The following is a 26,550-nucleotide window of genomic DNA, read 5'->3' on the forward strand; positions in this document are numbered from 1 at the left end:
ACCTTTGCAAGGAAAGGGGGGCAAGAGCGGAGTGTCAGCGGTTCCACTCTGAACGAAGGGTTTCCGGACCTAAAAGATTTTTAATCAAAGTAAGTATAAACTAGAGAGTAAATCTCACCGTGAACGTATATTCGGGGAAGGAATTTTGGTGTTCGAATGCCTTCGTGGGGTAGGAACAGTGTTCAATAATTCGCTGATCCTCACGCTGACTGTAGAAATTAATGTAAGTAAAGCGTCGAAGAAAAGGTTGATCAAACTAAACTTTGAACAGATATCAAATCACTTACAATTGATCTTCTAAGTTGGAAATCCGATCAACCAAGTCGTGATCACGTTCAGCAGCCGTGTTTTCACTTGTATTGGATGATTGAGATCGTGGCGTTGTAGGAGCTTGGAAATCTAGCAATCCAGCTTCTTTTAACTTGGCATTCAAAAGCGCATCTAGTCGTTTTTCTACCAAAGCGTTCATATTTTTTCGCAGTGCGTTGTTGATTCGCTCTTCGAGGGCTTTATTTGACATGGGACTATCGCTAGAGCTAATAGGATCCGTGATCCCGAGGGCCATCTGTAGATCCTCGAAATGAGGGGACCGCGGGCTGAGACTCGAAGACTTTTTCTTGATGATCAGAGGTCTTGTTTCTAGTCGTGGCAGTAGTGGAGAAGTGCGCCACTGAGAGGGAAGCTCCGGTAATGATGGAACACTACTACTAGCTACCAAATTGTGGCCAGGAGGTGTGAATAGGTGACCACTATTACTATGACCCATATGGTGCGCAGGAGGTGTAGATGTGCTTGTTTGGGTTCCATTGAGCACCGCTAAGGACGGCCGCGGTGCTAGCCTAGGTTTATAAGAATAGGGAACCGCACAGCCATCACTAGAAGAATATTTGATAGTCGTCTCAGATGGAAGTTGAGGAGCAGATTTGTTGAGAAAGCTGTGCTGGTAGAACGGAGCAGGCGCAAGAGTGTTCTTGACTGCAAATAAAATATAAAAGGTGAGATTCCAGATAATCAAATTGACAGGCTTCCAAATGTTGAAACTTACCGGTCTCCTTGTCCCTGACCTGCACTTTGTTTTCCACGTTTCGCGTAAGACTTCCAAAGTTTAGCGTACTAAAATTGTCCAGCAGCGAACAGGAAGCATCAATATGAATTCAAAAAGGAGCAGAATTGGATGCATGAGAAAAGACAAACTTCATTGTGTCACGATATTGATATGGGCTGGGTGCAATATTGCATATGACAAGAGCAGATGAGCGCCCACCAAGGCTGTCACTCAGGATCCTCGTCAACTTTGAATCACGGTATGGAATCCGACTCTGGTAAAAAAAACCAGCAAGAGATATCAATGCGACCTGGTCATTCACAGGCAGTCAATAAATTACGCACTTCACCTGCATTTAAAGATCTAACCACTTTCCGTAAAGCAAGCAGACTTTGATTGATCTCCACTGATTCCTTCATACGCTCACGGTTTTCATCATTCCCAGTCTTTTTATTGTTTTCACTTCCAGCAAGATCGATGAGAACGCATTTTCCCTCGTAAGTTCGACCGCCACGTAGCTGCGTAAGATTTAGATTCAGAATTGCATGTGATCTGTGTCATCGTCCAATCATGGAATCAGTATGATAGAGCTTCAAGTCACGTATTTTTTTCTGATGAGCGACAAACCTAGATGAAGCGTGGTTCAATTTCGTGCTTGAAGTTGACCTAGAGCGCATAGCTTTCTCGTAAAATCTTTCAAAGTCATTGATAGTGTAAAGTGGAATCTTGCGTAGATTTGAAACAAAGACTTGTCCATTGGTAGCCTCTCTGATGTGTAGATCACCTTTCCCTAAATCTCGAGTACTCGAAGTACCTGCCTCATTCAAAAGATCCCATACTTTATCCTTCCAAATCTCGAAACAAGACATGGTGACAATGTATTGGGCTGAGGCTCCCTGCTGAATCTTCATTTCGTTCATGTGTTGAAAGATGGCCCTTATAGCTCGAGGGGTGATTCCAGGATCTGTAGGCGAACCTTGGAGTGTGTGAGTTTTTCCAGAACCTGTACAGCCAAACCTAAATAAACGCATGGATGTGTCAATCAGAGTCAGATCACCAAAACACAAATCATCATCTCTCCTTTGGAAAGCGTACGTGAAGATACTAGCAGTCTATCACAATCATAACAGTGTCAGTTGCGATTCGCCAATCCAGTACGATTTGCAGTTTCGACTCACAATACCAGAAAAGACTCCCAAGACCATATCTCGCACTTCGTTATCGAATATTTCTTGCTGAGTACTCCTTTCACCGTAACATGCCGAGAAATCGAAACGATTGATTAATTTCTTGATAGGGTCTGGATTCAAAGTAAAGTAAGGTAAAGAGCAATGAGTCAACAGAATTAGTTTAGAGATCCTCGAGGTTGGAAAAAGGTCTATCAAAACGTACCTGTAATCCTAATTTCTCTGCGGTTGAGAACTTGTACCACTTCTTGAGAACTTTCAGGTTCATGAGGTAGTGTAGGCCTAAGTCGACAAACTACTTTAACCACACTATTGTTATCCGTAGAAGATGAGAAAGAGTCACTATCTGGCATTTCCAATTGAGGCGTTGATGTAAGATGAATCCGATGTTGATTGTTCCTTTGTGTAATCTTCTTTGAAGAGTTTGAAGAAGAACAGAGGATCTGAAGGGGGGGATACTCAAAAGCTTTTAGAAGTAGGAAGCAGAATCAGTTGAGAGTGTATTATAATTAGGGGGTGATGGTTCTATTTAATAAAAAGTTTATCTATTTGACTGCAGTGTGACTGAGTGAGTGGTACAGTTTGATGATGCGGCTGCCACATTTGAACCAGTAAAACGGATTGGGTCCCTCGACCTGGTTCTTACGCCACACCACATCCAATCTACCCGCATTTCTTTTTCAATCTTATCTTCTGCTTCGCAAGGATAAATTACCAATTAAGAATAGAAGAACTCAACAAGAAGAGCATTTTTCTGTTGTCATATCAAGTCCTTGATACTAAAACCAAGATGATGCCCGCCAACACAGCCGCGAAGTTCTGATGCGGAGTTCAAGAAAAAAATCAAATCCGGATACGTTAATCTACAAGTCTGCAAAACGTCGCAGCTCTCTCAGATCAGGTACGTATGTAGGGGCAAACTCGCTGAGATCCGCTTCAAGGAAGAAATAGATTCGCATCATCGTCTGCGCTACCTATAGCGTCATCGGTTTGCAACAGGAGCACAAGATTGATCGCACCTCGCCTTGTTTGAAAGTCTCAAAAAGTACATACACATATTTTTTATCAAATTATATGCTCGCTGCGCTCGAAGCGTAGCGTGGGACTTTGTTGAGTTAAATATGGGTTGATGATGATCAGAAAATGTGATATTTTGTTCTATTGACATGGGTAAAAAGTTAGCTTAACTAAGCCCCTCGCGCGGCCGCGTCCGCGCCCTCGAAAGAGGGGCTTATGACTAAAACGGGTTTTTTGGCTGTGTGACTCCATGTTTTAAGTACCCTTATGTTGTTTTTCTCGTCTCTGCTCTTCCAATTTTCAACAATTTTTCAGACCTTTGAGTATGTTGTTCTTTGTCAAATTGTACATATTGTGATATACTTTTCATGAGCAACAGACACCCCTGCATGGCTTGAGAGCTGTGCTGAGGATGCGAAAAACAGGCCTTACGCCGTGTTGTAAATGCCCTAAGACCACCTAAGCCAGCTGGATTTCCCTCGAATGAAATTCAAAAGCCGCTTAATTACCAATCTTACATCACGATTTCAAAGCACTTCTGCTTCATCTAAACCAAAGTAAATGGTACTGTGTTATGTACAACTTGATGAGGAATAACATACTGGAAGGTCTGAAAAATTTAAGAAAATGGGAAGAGCAGAGACGAGAAAAACAACATAAGGGTACTTAAAACATGGAGTCACACAGCCAAAAAACCCGTTTTAGTCATAAGCCCCTCTTTCGAGGGCGCGGACGCGGCCGCGCGAGGGGCTTAGTTAAGCTAAGGTAAAAAGAATGTGGTAAGCAATGCAATGAGCATGCGGTGGGAAGTTGTTGGGGATCTAGAAGGGGCCGGTGCCGATAGGGTAAAAACAGGTGGGGAAGGCGCACTCTGCTACCTGCAATGCACAAAAATCACTTGCAATGCATAATTCACTGCAATGGATAGCAGACAGGCAAACTTTTGGGTGTGGATGACTTTGACGGTTCAGATGAGATCCCCTTCCTTTGATTCCATCCTTGATACTCTGATCATGACACTCATTGTGGAGTATTTTTAGTTGACAGTGGCTTGTTCATCAATTCTGACTGTCCCTCCCAGCCATTTTGAATCGTAGCGATTGCAAATCACGATCCAAAATTTCTTACAGAAAATGCTGGTTTATATTAGAAGAAGAGCATACCAAACTAAAAAATTACAACATACAAAAATCGAGCCACCCAGAAAATCCGATTCATACACTCACACTCGGATATTGAATTATGTTCTACAAAGTCTTTCCGAGTCCAAGTACGTTGAAAAAGGTATAAAGAAAAGCTTAGTGCCATAGGATAGATCATTACCTGTGTTTGCTGTAACACAGGTATTGTGCTGAGTCCTGACCTAGATTATAGCTGCCCCACAAAGTGTACAACCGCACGGATAAGTGTGACTAAATCATTGTTTGCAATGTACGGCTCAACTATCGGTTCGATGTCTTGTGATGATTGATCCAACTATATCATAAGCAGATAAATCATGATTAGAAGCGGATAAAGGGAGCGGCTCAGAACCAAACATCACGTACATAAGCTGATGCGATCCGACGAGTACCCGATTGAGGCAAGTCTTTGAACTCGATCACAAGAGTAGCCTCAAGAGAATGCCGAAGTGAGAATGTGACACGAAGCTTGTCAGGTTTTGAACGTGGCGGACCCACAAACCCAATAGAGATGATGCCCATTGATGCTTGATATGTACGCCTTACGCTCTTAAACCTATTGAGCAAATTGGCAAAAAGCAAATAGGTTCTCATCTAGACTCGAATGCAGGTGATTAAAAAAGATCAAACTTACCAGGTTAGTCCGGCTTCGATCTTGACCAAGGTACCACCTCTGATTTGACTTGAAAGAGTACGCCTTCGGTCACCTTCAGCCTTTTCTACGGCGTGTCGTTCAACCCTCAACTGTTCGACAGCTTTACTATCTGATAAATGTAATGCCTTGAGTTGTGGTACTTCCTGTTGATTAGCAACTAATCGTTCGTTCATCTCCTGTAACTGATTCTCATACTCTGTGACAACCTGTGTAACTTCAGCAATCGTCATTGGTTCAGCATCATCTTCAGTTTGATTGATTTTAAGTTCGTTTAATTCTAATTCAAGATCTGCAATTTCATTCATCAGTTTACGACTTTGAGTAAACGTTTTGATCGTCTCATCATATCCTAATTCAAGTTCTTGAGACATTTCTAAGATCGTAGCTTCATCTGTTGCAATTGAAGCGTTCAGTTCTTGTAGTTGTTTTTCAAATTCAACATTTATCGCCGCTATGGATAGAATCTGATTTTAGATGAATAAAGTCATAGAGAAAAGTTGAAGTGAGAATATCTAACAAAGTTTATGCACTTCAACATCTGAAGTGTTGGGTGGATTATCTGTAAGAAGGGCTCGGGTGATAAAAAGTTCCTTGGCCACTGCTTCTATCCAATTGAATTCGACTGCCGAGAGGTAGGTCTTTGAATGGATGGAACCCGTTAGGTGATAAGGAGACTAGCCATCAGCGTCTGATGAAATAAAGGCTTGAAGATATGAATCATGACAGACCTGATAGCTACTCAAGTCATAATCCAAAGTTCTTAATAAGCTTTCGTCCAATTTCATATCCACCACAGAGGAAGGTACATCTCCTGGTAATGCATTTGAGATCAATTGATTGCGAAGTTCGAGAGAATATAATGAGCTTGGCTGATACTCTTCTAAGATAGCATTAATCTGTTCAAAGTTATCTTCATTCATCTTGGTATTCTTGAAGTGCGAATTTATCTTGAGCGAGCTTGAGTGGTATTTCGATGGTCGCGTTGGTTGGACGGGTTAGCCGTCAAACACCCCGTGAGCCACAGTGTCGGGGTCGGGATGCTCGAGCCGCGGGGTACAAAGACCGGCCCTCTAGGGGGGTCCCAAGCCCCGGTGGTACTCCAGGGTGTTTCGGGTTCGAGAAGATTCGAGATTCGAGATGAGACGCATACATTCAAGAATTTTCTCGAAAGCTCATTCAAAAACCATTGATCGATCAAGAAAGAAAGGTTCATCGATCGATAGAACAATAGAATGAGGTATCACTACTATAAAAGCACAGTTTGGTAAACAAGTTGAGTTCTTCATAAGTATCCTATTAACCATTAACCATTTCCTCACTATCATCAACTTATACAACACTTTTCATCAAAAATGTTCCCATCTTACTTTGCTTCACCTCGTCCTAGACGATATAGTCAGACTCCCACTTTCTTCGGTGATCAATTTGACACTCCAACTTATTCAATTCGTCCAGAACATAATTCATTTGCAGTTCCTTCGACATACTACAACCCCTATCAACAATCAACTCCTCATTACTATGACTCTTATAATCCTGAGACCGAGCGTTTGGCTCGAGCTTCTCAACTGCGTCGTAAACGATTGGAACGTGAACGTGAGTTAGAAAAAGAAGCCGAGTTTCAACGTGAGCTCTCTAGACTTCAACACCATTCTGGACATTATAATGTAAGTTTCATTACATGTCCTCCTGTGGAGTGGTTTACTTAAAGCTTATTGGGTTCGAATTTTATTTCATATCACAGGACGCTCTTAGAGCTGAACGAGCCCGCCGTCTGGCACAAGCTCAAGAAAAGCACCGGGCTCAACGCCAACCAGAAGCTCAATCAGATCCCTCAGACCCTCAAGTCCAAGTCACCCTCCCCGATGGCCGTCGCTGTGTTGTCCCTTTATCATGGGCCAAACGCATGCAAGCCAAGCATCCATCCATCTTATCGGACAACATGATCACCAAGATCCGAGAGCGTTCACCTTCTCCGCCTCCTGAAAATGACCTAGTTTTGGCTGAGACCGACAACGAAAGCGAATCTCACGATAGCGACTTTTATGCTCTTGATCGAAGTCAAGAACCGTATCCTCATGTTCTTAAACCCTCGACAATCCCGGTCAAATCTTCACCGCCTGCATTTTCTCTTCCTACCCATCGTTCTCGTGACGAGCTTGATGAAGCAGCTCGAGTCATTCAAAAGAAAGTTCGACTTTATCTACGACTGAAACACCTCAAAGCCCTACAATCCAAGTTTCATGTGTTACGCAAGGAATTTGTCGAACCTTCATTACTTGATCTTCAATTTGCGGAACCACCCACACCTGATTCGGCTTTGGACTCGCCTTCTAAGCTCGCATTCAATAATTCAGTAAACAAGCCATTACAAATGTACGAAGAAGTCTTACTCAAACTTCAAATTGAATTAGATGGCATTGTATCAGGTGGTGAGCAGAAAATCAAGATTTTCAGAAAAGAAATCGTTCAGGAGGTGGAGAGCGAGCTTGAGCGTTTGGATCGATTGAAGGTTGAGGCTTGGAACGCTCAACGTGAACAAAAAATCAGGGAAGCGCAACAAGGTGAAGCTGAGATTCCAACTGTTGAGATGACTGATGCAGGTAGGCCACCGAGACTATATACTCTGCTACCCGTGCCTTGACTGACTGACTGATCTTTCGATATCTAGATTCTCAACCCATGGAGAAGTCAGACGCATTAACGGAGCCTGCCGAGTTAGCCAAAGATGGGAACGAAATACTTACCGAAGATGTCCCTAGTGTTTTGTCTGATGTAGCTAGTCAGTAGGTTTTTCATGCCTCTTGATCAATCTCCAACTCTCTACTCACATTTCATGATTTCTCCCCGTGCTTACGTTTTGTATCATTCCAGGTGACGAACAGAGTTATCAATCAAGTATATTCGATGAATCTGTCTCTCGTTCGCCCTCTATCCATGAAGATTCTACCCCGCCTCTCGAAGATGTGTTATCCAAACCAGACTCTCCGATGATCCTATTTGAAGAATCACGTGTTCCAACCCCTGTGAATATACCTGAAGATGTGATCATCACTGATGTGAACCGCGATATGGATAACTTGGTGATCCCTAGCTCTCATCTATCTCTTAAACGTCATCACTGCGAATCACAACATAATGATGTGATCCTGAATAAGGATGATATTGTCTTACCACTTCATCAGACCAAGTCTTCTGAGAACCTTTTGATTCCCAACCCTATATCTACATAGTTCATCTTTCTAGTCATCTTTGTAATTGACTAAATACATTGATTTTTTTATTTTGTCTTCGTTGTTTACTTGACTGATTATTGTATTCATATATAGTACTACGTGAAATGCAACCATAGTAACACCAATACACAGTTTGATTGACTTCACACAAGCTTCTGTGAATCAGAATCGATGTAGAACACACTTGATGAGAATGCCTCCACTCAGGTACCGGAAAAGAGGTCTTGAGCAAAAGAATTGCACTGGGCGAATTCAATACCCATTTTTAAAATACCTCATGTAGATTCTAGGCTATTCGACATTTCAACCCTTACCCAGAAGTAAATAACAAAATGCTTAACACGGCATAGAGATGTTTTCACATTTCGAAAAGGTAGGATGAACAAAGAAAGAGAAGTGCATAAGAAGAACATGGGCACGCCCTAGGACTCCAACCAGATTCAAGGTTTTTGTTCCATTCTTGGGCTTTCTTGGCCTATTTTTACACCCACAGCCTCCGAGCATGAGAGCCTCTGAGCTGGACGGTCCGCATGATGAACATTAGCTTCCTGATGACCCAGAATGAAAAGTAGTTCAGTCATTATGTACTTCCCCAACATGAATTTATGTACAGAAAGTCTTCATCCTAGCTGCAGAGATCAGCGATTGGTAAATTGCCATTTTGCACAACGTTTCTTCTTTTGGTTTTTGGTGAATGATCAGAAAGATTTCCTGTTGTATTTCATGGGAGGAAGCCAAGTAGATTGAAGACTGTTTTGAGGCAGCTGCTTCAAAGCACTCCAATTGATACATACTGATCCGCAGAAAGCAGCATTGCGGTCTAATATCCTTCGTATGACAAATTCCGGCGTTGGTATTGCCTCACTCAAGGCCTTTGGCGCGAGGGACTTTGTTGAGTTTGCTATTGCACCCGATTTTTTGATGGATGAATTCGAGAGAGATGGCCTCGGCGGCTTCCATCTTCAAGACCCTTAACTTGCGGTTTAACATTGCACTCTCGTGTGAATGCAAGCGCACGATCAGCATCAACTTTTGCAAAAACTGTCGCTTACCCTTAAGGGCTTGTCAAAAAATTATACATGGCCCCTTCACCATACTGCCACGGAGCTACTGCAGAGATGGAGCATTTGCTTCACCGCCGCATCAGGAAGAGGTTTTTCAAACCTTGAGTTTTACTGTCTAAAAACTTCGGTGTACCCTAATGTACCCGCAAGACGCTAGGTTCTCAAAGAATAATACATGTCCATCTCGCCTCGCTGCCACGTAGCATCTCAAGCGATGAAGCATTTGCCAGGGACGCGGGTGCATCATGAAGAGATCTTTCAAAGCCGGGTCCGTCTTGAATGACTGATCATCTCGGCAGCCCAGCAAGATCAAGAAGCTATATATTGCATGCTTCTCTCTCTGTCTTTTTCTCCTCATCACATCCGTTAATTCGTCCCTAATACAACCTTTAATCATCATCCTTCATAATTGTACCATAAATTGTATCATACGCCTCCCTAATAAATAGAACCATTTCTCTTCATCCATTTACTTGTGTTCATAATCTACAAAGAATCCAGGTGTTAACCTTCTTTCCAATAACGTTCATTCGCTTCAATTCTTTTAGGGTATCACCTATCTTTGAACCTTTCATTACCCACTTGTCTTTAGCCATCATGCGTTTTGCAATCACTGTCAGCTTTGTCACCTTGTGTGTCGGATTGGTCACTAGTCAAGGGCCTCAGATTAACGCGCCTAAGGACAACACTTTCACGTAAGTCCAGTCTCAACTTTTTGCCATCTCATCTCAAACGCATCTCACAATATCACCATTTGCCACTCCAGCCTGGTACGCCGCACAATTCCGACTGTTGTTACCCAGACCAATGTGACGGCGACCATTCCAAAAAGTAATTTGGCACCAGTCTTGACTCCTCCTGTGGGTCTTCGTGACGCGCTTGAGAATGTTCACAGGTAAGATCTCACTATGAATACTCTGCACGTATCCCGCAAGGCTATCTGCTAACTTTTGAACATGTTCTATGTGCTTTCAGGATACACAATGAAATGGAAGCGTAAGCCCACTTGTATTTTCTCATTATTTTATTCCAGACACTTGAGATTAATCTCTTCATTTCTTTACTATTGCGTACAGCGATGCTGTTAACAATGATCACAGGTGAGACATTTGCAAACTTATCCATATATGTATACCACTCGTGGTCTAATAAGCAATCCTCTTTTCTCTTTTCAGTCTTGTCCGTCGGAACATCACCATTGTAGCCAGACCACCACCACAAGGTCCACCTAAACCTGTGCAAGCTACCACTGTCCCACCAAACCACCAAACAAAGACTCCACCCACAACGTCGCCAACCAAATCAGCAAACTCTCCGCAAACAACAACCGTAACGACAACCAGTCCGGCAAAGCCTGCGTCTGCACCACCTCCGAGCAGTCAACTACAGTCTCTGCCTCCACCACCGCCAACCAATCAAGTACAGTCTTTGCCTCCAGTACCACCGACCACTCAAGTACAGCCTTTGTCTCTCACACCGCCAACTAGCCAGACAAAGCCCCCGCCAACAACGTTGCCAACCAGCTCAGCAAACCCTCCACTAACAACAACCGTGACGACTACTAGTCCAGCAAAGCCTGTGTCTCCACCTCCACCAACCAGTCAAGTACAGGCTTCGTCAAGGGTCACATTGTCTCCGTAGGCACACTTTCAATGCCTCATTATGTGATGTAAAAGTTGTCTCTGACGTTTTGCTTCCTTGTCACCACAACCAGCCGTCAAGACAAGAAGGAGGCCACAGCAGCTTTGCCCGCCAGACTTCCAACTGATGCAACTACATGTGCCGCAATTTTGAAGAAGATGAAAACATCAAAAGCTTCTTCCGCTGGCACTAAATCTGCTTCAAGTCGTCGTGGATTTAATATTCCAGCAACATACAGCTACCCGTAAGTCTCATGAAAGCCTTCAAATAAAACCTTTCTGATTGCTGCAAATTGGGACATTGACTGATTACATGCTTTTTGCAGTTTGAGTCGTCGAGCTCCTCAGTCAGGAGACACTAAGCCCTCGACATCCGGCGATGACCCTTGTGCCAAATTGGCGGCCATTGCTCAAAAGGTGAAGTCGGCCGTTGGTTCTGCTTTGTGAAAGAAGATCAGAAGAATCAAGTCAAACTTGTTCAATTGTTTTAGCATTTTTTTCATATCCTTAGACTGTATGTCTCTTAATAATCCTGTTTGTTGTTCTGTGTCTTTCCACTTGCTTGAACTCGCTTAGAGTTACCATAATTGCATTTGTAAGATTGTTGATTGTATTTCTCATTGTGATTGTAATACCTCCTTAATAAACATAAAGAGCTTGCTGAGCAAATAAATGGTCACGGTGCATACCCTAATCACCTGAAGTTGCCGAGAGTAGAAGCACTTGGATTTTTTCACCAAATAGATTCGTACATAGTTTCCCCCATCAAACAGTTAAGAAATTGATGAGTTTCATTTTATAATAAATAGTTTTTTGATTGTTAAGACCATCATAATCTGCAAAGATTTATTCATCATCAAATCACGTAATATCTTAACACACTATTCATCGAGATGATGCTGAAAACCCTATGGGATCATTGATGAGTATGCGCTTTTTATCCCTTTTCTTAGTCACCCAATCTTCCTATGTTGAATGTTTTACATCATTTGTCTGAATGGACTCGGAGCATGTCCAATGGCATACATGAACCTCCGAGTCCGCTGCAGGAGAAAACGAGTTGCACATTTTGTTTCACCACAAGGTAAATAGTGATCAAGCTTACAATACATCTAGATTACAGTGGACATGAATATGATCGATTGGCTTTACTTGAATTGCTAAAGCAAATATCATTATGAACATAGACAGAAATGAGATCTTCCAAATTGAAGAGATCATAAATGACGATTCTGAAATTTCATGGAAAAAGCTCAAGGCATTCATAATCACATGAACGCCCCCGGAATCACTACCATGAACCAATCCTGATGATTTGATTTGAGCATGACAAGAACAGGAGACCACTCAACCGGTACCATTAGGTAGCTTCCTTGCCTTTACCCTTGAACCATTTTGATACGAGTTAATTGACAATCAAACAGAAACTAATCTTGCTCATAAACACTTTTGGTACCAAGCAATCCACCGTGAGAAGGGTGCCTTTTGCAGCACACCAGGGAGGTAGTCAATACTTTGTAGCTTGTAAAAGGATTTCAAGAGGATTTCAAGTCCTCTGTAGCCATAACTTAACAAACAGTACACATATGGTGCGCAATAGTGGGGCACTTAGAGCATCCACTATGGGTGCGGTAACCAAGTGATTTATCGTAACTTTAACGCTAAATTATACACAGGTCCACTATGGACCTGTTTTAGACTTGCGGTCCGTACGACTGCATCAAATCTTGCTCTCCGTGTGTTCAAATCTACGCAAGCCTACGACTTGATTTATCGTAGGAAATCAAGTCGAAACTACTGTTCCCAAAACTTCAAACTGCATATGAAACTTCACTTCTCAAACTTCAAACATCAAAACCTCACTTTCGAACTTCAAATTTCAAACTTCATCCTCAAATCTCAACTTCGAGACATCACATTTCGGAACATTGCACTTTGAATTGAATCGATTTCAATCACAACATCACCCTATATCTTAATCTTTTGCGAGACACCTTAAGAATTGAGGTGCACAATAGTCAATTGCTGAGTAGGCTGAGCTCGAGCTCGATCTGTTTGGAATTGAGTCTGAAATGGTGAAGGTGGTGTGTGAAGCCTATAAAACAAGATTTCTAGACAAGTTGCTCAAATTCTTGATGTTCCTCATCATTGTTGTTTGAAGACTTCAAAAGACAGTCAATGTGTCTCTTCAAGGAACTTGTAGTGGGCATCTGATGGATGGTTTTTCGGATGGGATTTGTGAGAAAGATACGATAAATCATTGCAAAATCAAACCACTGTGGATCTGGTTGATTCACAGTGATTTATCGTACACCACGGGGCAATTGGGCTCGCCGTTTGACGGTCAGAAAAGACCGCCAAAAGCCCAGATTTCCTTGGTGGTGGCCGGCCGCCAAAATCTGGCCAGTGGAACGGCGGTCTTTTGGCTGGGCTTTGCTGGCGGCCGGCATCTGGGAAAACGGCGGCCTGTAGACGGGCTTCGATCATCGGAAGCGGCCGCTGATCATGTGAAGAGAGATCGAGCTCATCTCTCTTCACCTTCTCATGCCTCCACCCAGTGCTTACCTCCTCGACTCTTGTGGATGGGGGTGTTGTGCTGATCAAGGGTTGAGGGCCTCCCAGACCATGAATTCGATTCTGGGAGCTTTCCCGTTGTCTAATCACAAAAACTGTGGCTAGAACACCTTCTATCGACAAGATCACAAAAACGGGTTTTTTGTTTCACAGCATCAAATCTGACCGTCGTATCAGACGGCCGTTTGTCCAGCTTTTGACGGGCATAATGCTCATCAATATACCGCCAGATCGATCAGCTAAAGACCAGCTTTTTTCTGGCCAAAAACTGAGGTTTTGGCCAGAAAACAGCCGGTCTCATCCAACCGTCAAGATCTGACCAAAACCTGAGATTTTGGCCAGCGTTTGACCGGTTTTTGGACACGACCACTTTTGAGCTCAGCTTTTGGCTCAACAATTGCCCCGTGGTGTACACCACGGAGTGGTCCGGCCCATCTGCAGACTGGGACGAAGGCCGTCTGCAGACGGGCCTTTTTTTATATAGTCACGGACCGTCTGCAGGTAGGCGCTGGTCCCACCGTATGCAGACGGCCTTTCAAATATCGCCTGTAGCCAGCCTGCAGGCCGACTGAAGATGGTATGCAGAGGATTGATCACCGGTCTGCACCGGTCTGGGACCTATTAAAGACCAGTCCTCAACAAAGTCCAGTGAGACGGCTGCAAGCCTCAATATTCGGCTAGCCAACAGTTAATTCAAAGAATGAAAATAAAATTGATTCATCAATGGCTTAAAGGATTGTTCAGGAATATACAAATGTGATAATAATGAGTATATAATAAGAAGATACAAGTTGTTTTTAAAATATAATTTTCTAATCAATTCTTCGTATTTTTTAATTAAGATATAATTTTCCAATTGATTCTTCGTGGGTTTGATTTGTAGTCAATTTCATATCAACAGATTGGAGAAAAGAATCTAACATCATAGAAATGGTATCAATTTCTGCTACTGATCAAATTCCACCAGTTCTTGTTATAATCATTCAAAGAAAGAACAAAGTCAGTGATTGGAACCAGTCTTCCTAGATGTAATGAGAATCAATCGATCCCTTTTAAAAGCACCCAAGAGCCGATTACTAATTTATGATGTATCATCATCGTTATCGTCGATTGAATGAGATTTCAACAAGAGTGTTATGATTTTCAGATTGAAAAGATTGAATTTGAGGTTATTATTACCCATGAAGGTCAATGAGACAGATACAATTTTGATTTAATCAGCACACTTACCTCATTACTCTCAAAGAGTACTACTCGATCAGCTTTATCACCTGTAGTCTAATTCGATCGGGCTTAGGTTGAATGGACGGTGTCGTTGATGAAAAAAACAAAGTAATTTAGTTTGATGAGTGCAGGAGCTGACCGATTGGTGCAATGTCAGTTTTTTGAGAAGTTTATTGAGAGCACAGAGATTAAATACCAGTAATCGAGTTTGGCTAAGATGACTGATGGAGGTAAAGAAGGTAGTGAGTCTTAATCATGATGAGATAACAATCTGGTTTCTAATTCTGTCAAGAGTGATTGATCCTGAATGAGTTTAAAACTGGGAGCCGACGGGAGTGATGCTAAAGCTGAAGAGTTTGATAAGTTGATTTGATGATTAGATTAAATGAAAGCAATGATAATATATCTTGATGCAGATTAGCAATTGAATGAAGTTAATCAATTTATTTGATTGAATTTGGTTCTGTTTCTGATATAAATGAACCTGCTGTTGATCAATGATGAAATGGTGGTTGATGGTGATGGGATTGATGAATCCACTATTTAGGATGACCGGATGACAAGTGGACTTGAAACAATTTGAATGGACCCGAAGTACAAATGCTCCGAGCTGTCCCGAGTTCCCTTAAAAGCCATGTTAGGGAAATTCCGGATCAGGGATCAAGTCAAGCTTAGCTTGACTGATGCTTGCCTGCCGGCGGTATCAAGTCGAGCGGCAGCCATGTGACATGCGGCCGACTCAACTACAACGCACACCAGCTGCAGTCCGACTCCTGGCGGTACTCAATCGGACTGCAGCCAGTATGTAGCCGGTTCTTGCAGGCCAGTTTCAGGCCTTTTACAGGCCACTTTCAGGCGATTCTCCGGCCATTTCACGACCCCGACGATCCGCAGACCTCACCGACGCTTTTTCTGCTCAGAAACCACTCCGTGGTGTAGTTAAATCAGACATTACATCAATCCGTAGTGGATTTCATGCGGTTACCAACTTAGGTAAAACACGCGTGATTAAATTTCGCGGTCAGGAACGCAAAACTTACGATAAATCACCATCATGATAGTGGATGCTCTTACATGGCATGTCAGAACACTCGATTGAGCTTATCAATTTCCTCCACGATGGATCTCCAGGTACGAATCATTAGTTGTTAATAGAAACAAATGACCATCACTTCAATCAAAGTTTTTTGTTTCTTTTCAATTTCAAAGACAATCAAATTTCTATGGGAAAAGTGTTTAAACGCTCATGATTGTTTTCAATTTGATTTTGTCAAGGGTATTGTGAATTTGATTTGACAATCATCAATCTGCATCACTATCTTCATCACCCGAAACTTCTTTATTTTCTCTAGCTACTCTTTCCATCAGAGCTGCAAGTTCCAAGTCATCTGTTTCTGAAACTGCTTTTGGCTACAAGAAAAGACAGACCAGCATGAGAAATGATCAGAAAGATAGATCCAAGAATCAAAGGTATCAAGGAAACCAAACGGAAGGGTCAACCTACTTTCATCTTCACCACTAATTCACCACCATTTTCCTTTAAACTTTCACCAATACTAACAATAGCTGATTCAAGTAATTCGATCGCACCTTGTTTATCAGTCGCATTACTCACCATCACATAAAGCGGTGGTGCAACTAATCTGATCTTGATCGGTACCGTTTCAGTTCCCATTGATTCTCCTAACTTCAATGCATTCCTGATCGCATCTATACCTGAATATGCAAAACAAGTGGCCTCTAAATCTGCACGAACTTTGACGGGTTGAGGGGTTAGTCTTCGGGCTATGTTAGAGGTCAGATGAGTCATGATGTGTTCGGGTATGTTCAGTTCTCCGAAAACGGTTTCAGGCTCTCTAAAGTTTTTGGAGATGAATGACTTGAATGTTAGTTGAGGTAAAGCAAGTAGTCATCATCACATCAACAAGTGGACATACGTGATACTCAGTTTGAAGGCATCAAAGGCATGTCCGTATTTTTCGAAGAGGGGCCAGGCTACCATCTCATTGACAGCTTCTACGTCCAATTCTGTCTTTTCGGCTACATGTCGAACAATTGATGACACACTGAATGTAGGAGCATACTTCAGATTGATTGAGTTTTGATGGTCCATAAGAAAAATTCACAGCTCACGTCTTTGACTTATTGTATCGTTCTTCACATTTTACTACATCTTCAGCTGATACTCGACGTTTTGATAAATCGATATACCCTATCCAAAAGAAACAAACTCTCAATGAATAAGTTGCAAGCTTTTTTTTTTTTTGGTATCGAAAATTCAAAAAGACTTACCCTTTTCTTTATCTACTCTCATCACTACCACTACTTCATTCCTTCCAACTCTAATTAATTTTTGAATCGATCTAATCCGACGTCTAGAAAGTTCAGATAAAAGAATCATGCCTTCTATATTATCATACTCTAACTAAAGACACATCACTTTCTATTAGTAATGATGATCGAAGGAATGATAAGAAATTTCAACATACTAGTTTCACATATGCTCCCATATCTTGAATTTGTTTAACTTGTACCATGACTAATTCATCAGGTTCAGGAAACCTATCGAAAGTAAAGTAAAACCACAAATTCAATATCACGATCATAAATTAAATGATTTTATTTATCCTTCTGAGTCTTTTCGCGATTTCAAGAAAGGGGGATGTGATTTACTTTGGTCGATAGTACCGCATCTTGATTGACTGATCGGATTAAGAAATTGATGAGGTTCTATTGAATTGATGGAACGAATGTGATTCGAATTTCGCGTTTTTTTCAAGATTGGATCGATCGTTTGAATGGTTCTTGATATGTGAGTGATGATAAGATATGATTACTTGATAATAAGTGTTTGAGTATTTCTCAATTCGATGATATTGAATGGTTCAGGTTGTGAGTTTGTTTCTTTCTTTCTTTGGCAAATTTGGTTAGTTCAAGCACAAGTCAGAAACCTTAATTGGGTTAGGGTTAACTTCACTGAGTCTTTCTAGCTTCACGAATCCGATCAAACAGAAGCTCTCACTCTACAAAGAAACATTCCTATGCACAACGCCATCAACATATTGAGGCAGCAAGTAAACCTTCACCTGTCAAAAATCAATCTAGCCACATCCAATAGCCATCAAAACACACTAGCATTTCAAGGAATCATAGATTCACAAATCAATTCCATCTTGTTCTTAAAACACGCTCGACTTATCCTCTACCCATGAAGGTCTATCCGAGGCTACAAATTGTTCATGTTATTTCATCACTATATGCAATACATTACTAATACCTCAAAAGTCCATTCCGAGATTACAACAACAACAACGATAAGTGAACAAGCACAGAGGAAAACAAACAGACGAAAAAAAGCTTGATCGAAATTGATTTAAACCCCCATAGCTATAAAAACATATATCTTCATTTGATTTGGTTAGTATAGCTCTTTAAGTTGAAACGTATTGAAAACATGCTGTGACTTCTGCTTGTCCAACTTCTGCTCTCAAAAGATCATCATGTAAATTGACCATTTCTGGGTTAGCATAATGATTCCACCTGAAAGATATCCCCCATCAGAAATCAAAAGGATGAGTATTATCAAAAGATTTTCAAAGCTCGATGATTATAGCAAAGCTTACGTTGATTGATCCCCATAGAGCATCACAGGTGCTTTGATAAATTGTTTGCCATCTTTACAACGCTTACACCTGAGATAAATCCACAAGTTAAATGATCAGATTGGGTGTGATGAATCTTTTATGAAACATCCATAAACGATAGTCACATACTTGTATACGTCATGAGTATCAGAAGCGGTGCCCTCGTTCAATGTGAATAGTTCTCTGAGCATATCTTTTGAGAACATACGTGCATCATCCTCTTGTTCATCGACAACAGAAGCTGAAAGTTTCATCTTTTGTGATTGACGTTGGAAAACTTTCTCTTCAACACTTCCCGTCTACAAGATATCAAATCAAACAAATCGTCACATCAATTCAAAAAAACATTCTTATTCTCGTGATCTTGAAACTGATTTAAACAAAGAGACTTACCAATATAAATCGATACACAAAACATTCCTTCTTTTGTCCATCTCTCCAAACCCTAGCCAAAGCTTGTTGATCAGAAGCAGGATTCCAATCCGGATCAAATAAGATCAATCGATTAGCACCAATCAAATTAATACCACATCCACCTGCTTTACTACTAAGTAAAAAAATAAATTCTTTTCCTTCTGGATTATTAAACCGATCTACTAATTTTTGTCGTTTAGTGATTTGCATCGTTCCATCCAATCTCAAACATCCCCAACGTCGCTCACGACACATCTTTTCCATCACATCTAATGTCTGAGTAAAGTTACTGATTAATACAATCTTATCTGTAGTTTGAGTACGAATCCTGTGTAGAAATCTATCGATCCAACGCGAGGTCAGTATCAGATGTGACTCCAGCTTGAGTCAACTGAGTGAAATCGAAGCGAGCGACCAACCTTTCAAGAACCACCATTTTTCCCGATAGCTCAGGTCTAGCTGGCGCTCTACTATCTTTAGAAGTATAGCCTTCGGGAAAACATTTCTCAGATCCAGGGATATCTTGATGCAAATCCAAAAGATCCGGATGGTTGCAAAGTTTACGTAGGATCCCAAGCATCTTCAAGGGTTGACATCCGACTCCTCTCAATAACTTTTTCAAGTCAGGAGAGTTGATAAAGTGACGATACAGATCCCGTTGAAAAGTGGAAGGAGCACAAAACACCACATGCTCATATTTGACAGGTACTGTAAGTGTATCCAAAGATGTCGATCGTGGGAATTAGAAAGATCGAACTTGTAAAATTTGAGTCAAGATGTACGATGACGTACGATATTTGGAAAGCAGGTCATTTGTACGACGAATGATAAACTTTTGAACTTTTGTAGTTAGCTCCTTCAATTTGGTTTCAGCCAATGTAACCTCAGATTGACTCGAATCTGAATCTCTGCCTCGAAGAATCGGCAATTCGTAATTTTTACGAAATTGTGCTCTATCACCCAAGTAATTCGGATTTGCAAAGTTTAAAAGAGCAAAGTATTCAGAAAGATCATTCTGAATCGGCGTTCCTGTCAAGATCACTCTTTTTTCGCATTTGATGCTGTTGAGAGCTGCATAGGTTTGATTCTCTACGAAGAAGATAACAGCAAGTGATCAGTAGCAGTCAGAAGATGATGTGTGACAAGCAGGTATCTCACACCTGCATTCTTCAAGCGATGTCCTTCATCACAAAGTAATAGACCAATAGGTGCAGTTCCTAATTCTTCAACCAAAGAGCCTCGTAATGTCTCATATGAAACAATCATCACAGGCTGTGAGACTCTTCGACCATCAGCCAAAACCCACTGGCGTACGCTCTTCAATAGATCAGCTTTGGATTGTTTCCCATCAACTGCAAGTGGAACTAGAGCACCGGCTCCAAGCCATTTATCTAATTCATTTGCCCAATTCTTGACTAGCGAAGAGGGACAAGCAACGATGGCTTTGTTGATGGCTGGTTTACCGGGTATAGGTGATTGCTTCAGTAATGTCCAGAGCAGGGTGATGCATTGTAGAGTCTTCCCCAATCCCATCCTGAGACAAGATTAAGACACATCAACTCTTGGGTCCTTACTGAATGAAAACATCTGGACAGACAGATGGGACACTCACTCGTCAGCCATTATACACCCATGTACACCTTTCTCTACCATTCCAGTGGTACACCGATACAAGAATTTGACACCTTCAACTTGATGAGGTCGTAGAGTCTTAGTCAAACGTGGATCGAGAACAACCGGAACTTTTTTGATCGGTTTTGTCTCTCCCTTTTGTGCAATTCCTAATAAAGCAGCCAAACTTTTATGAGGACCTTTACGTTGTTCTTCTTCAAATTTCAATCGAGCCAATTCTTGTTCAACTTCCTCAGGTGTAGTACCAGAAATCGTTTCCTTGATAGGTTCAGGCGCTGGTTTATCATCTACAGTTGGATCCCAAAGTACAATTGCGGTGTCGGCCAATGGATCATGTAATGGTCTAGGTGCGAAGATAGGTGGCGGTCGAACACCCAAAGGAGTGTTACTTAGCCTTACTTCGATAGTTGCACCTGTTTTGGTATCCACCATCTTTGGAATTGCAAATAATTTAGGTTGTGCTGTGAGAGGCGTCACAACCACCTTGTCGTATTTCTATTGAGGCAACCATTTTGGTATTCAAGTCAGTGTAATGGAACCCAGGTTATGCTGACTAGATATGGAAGGAATCGAAGATGTTCACCTTCACTGGTGTGAAAGACACTTCTTTAATCGGTCTTCCAAATCGGTCACGTTTGACTTTCTTGACCATATTCCCGTCATCGTCCTCTTCCATTTCATCTTCTTTCTTCTTGCCCTTCCCTTTAGGATCTCGATTCTCCGTTTCGATACTTCCATCCGCTCCACTGTAGTCTACCCTTTTTCGCTTTCGCCCGGCAACCGAAGTATCAGAGGTTTGAACGAGAGGTCGGACCGGAGTGAATGGTTTGGTTAAGCTGGATGAAGAGACATCAAGGTTAGTAAATGAAACGGATCTTGATTTCTAAATCAACACTTTTATGGAAGAAAGCTGACACAGCATGAAAGTCTTTTTGAGTTGTTGATTTGATATGAAGGGACATGTTCTTGATATTGTCGATATTCTTTCCAGTCAGATTGAGGGTAAGTTGGTATCGTTAAATTGAGAACCTTTGAGCTTGGACGCGTCTGATCATTAAAGAGATGGCTCATCAATCTTCAATTCAAGTCACGTGAAACTTAACCCTTGTCTCTCCCGGTACCGTAGCTCGGGGTCATTTTAAGATCCGACATGACCTCATTCACAGCGAGGCTGGAAAGATTCTGAGCCAACGCATTCACAGTACTTCATGAACTTTGGTCAACAAGATGTAACGGGCACCTTATTAGGGGCTTACGTTATGATATTCCGGATGGGGAATGGAAGTCTGAAACCTGGTATGGGTTAAGTGAATGACTTGGCTATCTTAATGAATTGGGTCGATTAAGGGACTTATAAGGATTATAAGGGGTTTATCGAGAAGGATTGATATTAAGATGTATTGCTATCCAGAAGAGGATGAAAGAAAGGAGATAACTAGATGACTAAGGAATACAAGAGAAGGACTCGAAGTGTTCCTTATAAGAGAAATACAATAGATGGCGATAAAGGCAGAAGGCCGGTTATGCTATAGCCGGTATTACAATAAGGTTGTATGAGCCATTTAAGAGTAGGCTTATGTGGCGAGTACAAGTGGTAATACAGACATATGTATATGAAACGTGTAACAAGATATTCTAATACAGACTAACAATAAGTAGCCCTGCTACACCACCCCCTTTTTAAAATGTTGCAGCATCCCTAGGCTGCAGCGTCAGTTGCGAATTTCCCAACAATCTTGATTCTTGGCGTAATTTTAATTTGGGTGTTGGCGAGTTGTTTGGCTTTGAGTTTTAACGTCCTAGAAACTTTGAGATCTTCATTCTTGATATCTTGAAGTAGTCGAGGAGGCAATGCCCAAACTTCTCCCAAAGATTTATCCTTAATCTTTGCTGGTTTTAACCTATTTCCTCCAATAGGGTGAGGAAATTTAGACCCTGTATGGTCTGACAGTGTGTACACATTCTTTCCCAAGGAATCGTATACTGTAAAAGGTCCATACCAATAAGGCTCACCTTTGGTATGCGACTCATTTCTTAATTTCACTGAATCACCTATCTCGTACGTTTTAATAACAGAACGAGATTTACCGTTTTCGTCGGGAACGAACTGCGAATCAAACCGAGCTTTGTTCTCGGTGGATCTTTTCTTTGACGCTTCGGTGGCTTCGGACCTGGCGGCACGAAGTTTCTCCAAGCGAGCATCGTTGCCACTTTCAGATGTGGGTATATCCACCGGTCTGAACTTGGCCCTGTCTCCGATGAGGCGAGGACTTACTCCGTAAAGGAGCTCGAACGGTGACCATTTGGTTACCGTACTCTTATTTATTCGACAAGCGAATAATGCCTCAGGAAGATATTCAGGCCACCTCGACGGGTCATTCGTGCGGTTAGCTTTGAATAGCGCTTTCTCCAAGACGCCGTTAAAGCGTTCATTTTTCCCGTTCGTACGCGGATGATATCCAGAAGTGTTCAACTTCCGGATGTGTGCTCCCTGATAGAAGGCCTGCATTTCTTTCGACAGAAAGTTTGCGCCTCTATCAGATAATATCTCACTTGGAACTCCATAAACTTGGATAAGTTCACGAGTGAGCGCTTCTGCTACGTTCGCGGACGTTGCTAGTTTCATTGGAATGGCAATGGGCCAGTTAGTACAATGATCTATCATCGTAAGAATCCATTTGAAACCATCTTTGCTCTCTGGAAGAGAGATAAAGTCTACGGCCCATCTTTCGAATGGCTCGACAGACGGCAAGGGCTCTTGTTTGGCCGTTTCCTGCCCCTTGTCGGGTACGTCAAAGATTTGGCATTGTGGACAGTACGAGCAGTACTCTTTGACATCAGAGTACCTACCCGGCCACCAACCTCTGTCTTTCAACAGACTCAGAGTTCCGTCACGGCCGCGATGGCCATATTTCTTATGAAATCGGTCAATAAGAGCTATCCTTTGCGAAAAAGGTACGAAAGGGCTCTCTTCAGGGTTATCTTTCGTGCCTTTCCAATAAAGGACTTCTTCCTTGGGTTTCCAAATGAATCCCAGGGATCCTCGAACAACTTGGTCCACCAGAGCGGCGTCAACCCACTCTGGCAATTCCTTTTGCCCAAGGACGTAAGGCACCAGGAGCGGCCAATCCGAGGGATCCCGTAGGCCGGTCACGTCGTCGAAGATACTTTGCAAGAGGTCACTTCGGCGACTTAGCGCATCTGGTACTATGTTAGTAACGCCAGTTTTGTATTCGACCTTAATGGTCATCTCGGCGAACTCTTCAATCCATCGACTAAGCCGTCTGGATGGCTGGACCTGCGTTTGCAGACCAGTGAGACTAAGGTGGTCAGACCGTACTAAGGTATCTGCCACAGCTCCTTCTACGTAGTTGCGCCACTTGCGCCATGCATGAATCATGGCCAAGAGCTCTTTTTCTTGCGCAGGATAATTCTGCTGCGCCTGATTCAATTTGGCAGACTCGTAGGCTATGGGATGTTCTTTCCCATCAGGTCCTACTTGTAGCAGGACAGCGCCCACCGCGAAATCACTCGAATCTGTTTCGATGATGTACGGCTTGGGGGGATCCGGCACTATAAGCACGGGTGCAGTTAGCATACTGCTTTTCAACTTAATGAATGCCGCTTCATGCTTAGGTTGCCACTCAATCTTCGCCTTCTTGGTCACATTACCGGAGGTAAGTTCATGAAGAGGCGATGCTATTTTCGAAAAATCTTTAATGAATCGTCGATAATAGCCTGACAATCCCAAAAAGGATCTTACATCGTGGACGTTTGAAGGTCGCGGCCATTCTTGAATGGCTTTGATCTTATCTTCCATGGGACGAATCCCATTGGCGGATATCATATGCCCGACGAATTGAATTTCGTCGGCAAATAATAGTGACTTGGAGCCGCTAACCTTGAGTTCAGCGTTCTCCAAAGCCTGAAGAACCTGACGAACATGCTTCTCATGTTCCTCAGGACTGCTGGAATAAACCAGGATGTCATCCATGTAGACCTGGACGAATTTGTCCAAAAATGGTCGCAGGATATCCGACATCATCCTCTGAAAGGTAGAGGGCGCGTTCACCAACCCAAAAGGCATCACGAGCCACTCGTAGTGACCGTACCGGGTGCTGAAAGCTGTCTTGGGGACATGCGACGAGGAAACTTTCATCTGGTGAAAGCCTTGTTGCAAATCGAATTTCGAGAATACCCGGGCTCCATGCAATTGATCAAAGCAGTCTTGGATCAACGGGAGTGGGTGGCGGTCCCGCTTGGTAAGTGCATTGACTGCTCGATAGTCAATACAAAATCTCAGCTTACCTGACGCGTTTCTAGCGAAAAGGATCGGCGAGGACCAAGGAGATGTCGAAGGACGTATAAAACCGTTCTTCTGCAGCACATCGAGTTTGTTTCTTAACTCGTCGAGGAGTAAAGGCGATAAACGACGTACCGGTTGTGAAACAGGGGGAGCATCTCCTGTGTCTATGAGATGTTGTATTACCCTTTCCTGCTTCGGGGCTTGAGATACCTCATCGAAGAGGTTTTTGTACTCGTCGAGAAGGTTCTCGACACGTAGCTTAGTCCGAGGGTCTGATGCCTCGATCCTTGGTAAACAAGGAGCTGGAGCTTCTCGAGGTCCGTCAACTTCGTCGACGGGGCTCAAGGCTTCACTCATTTGCAATAAATACACTTCTGTACCGGGACGTCGCATCGCACGACGCATCTGACTTCTGGTACAGGGGAGTTCATCTATGGGAATATCGCTCAAGCCACTTATAGTGTGGTGTTTGAGAGATGGGAGAGGGATCCTTGAGGGGTAAAATTTGGCTCGTCTGGCCTTTTTATCTCTCAAAGTCCACTCACCCTTTGCCCAATCTGTGGATACTGCGTATGCTGTAATCCAGTCGAGTCCTAAGATCACATCGTGGTTAGTCAAAGGGGCTACTCGGCAACTGTGAGAGTAATTCAATCCGGAAAGGGAGAATTTCACCTCAGCTATGTCCTTACATTCGTAAGGCTGTCCCCACACGCCCCTCACTATGGGACGATCTGAGTTTTTACTCGTAAGGAAGTTTCTTTTACGTGCGTAAGTATCCGACACGTAACTCATTGATGCACCTGTATCAATGAGTATCTTTGTTATGACTCCATTCAATGTGAGGATGAAGTCAGCACGGGTCTCACTCGTGTTGTTCTCTAACACAGCTAGGCTATCGACTGAATCAAGGTCGATATACCCCGTTGTGGGGACTCTGGGCTCGCTGGCCGGCGAGGATGCATTGTCTTCCACAATAGTTTGGCTGTGGTTCTCTGTAACCTCAGAGATAGAAATACTGATTGGTATTTCTCTACCCAACGCAAATTCCTGAGACTGTTGCGTCGAGGAGGAGGGACTTTCTCTCTCGTGGAAAGTCCTCTCAATATCCTTTTCAACTGCTAAAGGATCTTCCATCAAGTGTTCTGTTGAAATGGAGACAGACTCGCTGTCGGTACTCATCTTCGAATATCTGCCCATGTCAGAATATTCAGGATCCCCTCTAAGTGGGACGGAATTATCAGCTAGCTTACTGGCTGAAAGGACGACAGATTCTCTGTCTGATCCCGAGGGCTCATCCCTCGAGAACGAATTTTTAGGCTCCTCTTGTTTAGTCTGGGTCAAGACAAATGCATTACATACTACATCGCTGACAACTGGACAAGATAACAGATTAGGCGAAAAAGAGGGAGCTACATCTAGTTCGCCGGGCCTTTTGATGACCCACTACCACTAGCTACCGCATTCTCCGGCTCACCCTTAGACTTCTTCGAGTTTCTCTTGAAATAATTTCGCGTCTTGTTGGTAATGGGTGCTCCGCAAGTGGGACGATCGATGGAACCGAAACGGTGACCCTTCTGATTACAATTGTAACAGATAGGCTCGATGGTGGAGGTTCGACCGTTGGAGCTTTCCATCCTAGAACGTTGTCGCTTTCGATTGCCGTTCTGGTGATGGGAAGTAGATACTATAGCACTAACTTGACGGTTGGCGTTAGTATAGTGCTTGATATCG

At 42.6% G+C, this 26,550-nt stretch overlaps 7 protein-coding genes across 7 annotated transcripts; 3 read left to right on the top strand and 4 right to left on the bottom strand.

Annotated features, from left to right (window-relative positions):
* Positions 1-100: 100 nt before the first annotated feature.
* MELLADRAFT_59372 (uncharacterized protein) lies at positions 101-2,585 on the bottom strand (the record flags this gene model as incomplete). The annotated part of the gene is made up of 8 exons (XM_007404470.1): positions 101-209; positions 288-975; positions 1,046-1,113; positions 1,195-1,319; positions 1,390-1,597; positions 1,673-2,157; positions 2,224-2,345; positions 2,438-2,585. The coding sequence occupies 8 exons, from the start codon at positions 2,583-2,585 to the stop codon at positions 101-103; spliced, it is 1,953 nt and encodes a 650-aa protein (XP_007404532.1).
* A 2,032-nt stretch (positions 2,586-4,617) lies between these two features.
* On the bottom strand, positions 4,618-6,005 carry MELLADRAFT_89403 (uncharacterized protein; the record flags this gene model as incomplete). Its single annotated transcript, XM_007404469.1, has 5 exons — positions 4,618-4,725; positions 4,797-4,986; positions 5,065-5,536; positions 5,603-5,723; positions 5,814-6,005. The coding sequence occupies 5 exons, from the start codon at positions 6,003-6,005 to the stop codon at positions 4,618-4,620; spliced, it is 1,083 nt and encodes a 360-aa protein (XP_007404531.1).
* A 272-nt stretch (positions 6,006-6,277) lies between these two features.
* Positions 6,278-7,245, top strand: MELLADRAFT_70729 (uncharacterized protein; the record flags this gene model as incomplete). Its single annotated transcript, XM_007404458.1, has 3 exons — positions 6,278-6,357; positions 6,473-6,752; positions 6,830-7,245. A coding segment is annotated over one exon (252 nt), but the record flags the coding sequence as incomplete, so codon positions are not given.
* Positions 7,246-7,966: 721 nt separating this feature from the next.
* Positions 7,967-8,441, top strand: MELLADRAFT_70730 (uncharacterized protein; the record flags this gene model as incomplete). The annotated part of the gene is made up of 1 exon (XM_007404459.1): positions 7,967-8,441. The coding sequence occupies one exon, from the start codon at positions 8,076-8,078 to the stop codon at positions 8,316-8,318; it is 243 nt and encodes an 80-aa protein (XP_007404521.1).
* Positions 8,442-9,982: 1,541 nt separating this feature from the next.
* MELLADRAFT_59375 (uncharacterized protein) lies at positions 9,983-11,472 on the top strand (the record flags this gene model as incomplete). Its single annotated transcript, XM_007404460.1, has 7 exons — positions 9,983-10,080; positions 10,152-10,280; positions 10,361-10,381; positions 10,462-10,485; positions 10,561-11,022; positions 11,100-11,270; positions 11,352-11,472. The coding sequence occupies 7 exons, from the start codon at positions 9,983-9,985 to the stop codon at positions 11,470-11,472; spliced, it is 1,026 nt and encodes a 341-aa protein (XP_007404522.1).
* A 4,653-nt stretch (positions 11,473-16,125) lies between these two features.
* MELLADRAFT_59376 (uncharacterized protein) lies at positions 16,126-17,516 on the bottom strand (the record flags this gene model as incomplete). Its single annotated transcript, XM_007404468.1, has 7 exons — positions 16,126-16,233; positions 16,328-16,679; positions 16,761-16,889; positions 16,957-17,035; positions 17,116-17,248; positions 17,313-17,385; positions 17,497-17,516. 7 exons carry the CDS (start codon positions 17,514-17,516, stop codon positions 16,126-16,128), a joined length of 894 nt encoding a protein of 297 aa, XP_007404530.1.
* A 527-nt stretch (positions 17,517-18,043) lies between these two features.
* On the bottom strand, positions 18,044-21,695 carry MELLADRAFT_76598 (uncharacterized protein; the record flags this gene model as incomplete). Its single annotated transcript, XM_007404467.1, has 10 exons — positions 18,044-18,363; positions 18,447-18,515; positions 18,597-18,766; positions 18,861-19,209; positions 19,301-19,589; positions 19,674-19,970; positions 20,042-20,415; positions 20,494-21,008; positions 21,097-21,349; positions 21,429-21,695. The coding sequence occupies 10 exons, from the start codon at positions 21,473-21,475 to the stop codon at positions 18,255-18,257; spliced, it is 2,472 nt and encodes an 823-aa protein (XP_007404529.1).
* Positions 21,696-26,550: the final 4,855 nt, after the last annotated feature.

The sequence above is a fragment of the Melampsora larici-populina genome (genome assembly GCF_000204055.1).
Source record: "Melampsora larici-populina 98AG31 unplaced genomic scaffold MELLAscaffold_2, whole genome shotgun sequence".
Lineage (NCBI taxonomy): Eukaryota > Fungi > Basidiomycota > Pucciniomycetes > Pucciniales > Melampsoraceae > Melampsora > Melampsora laricis-populina.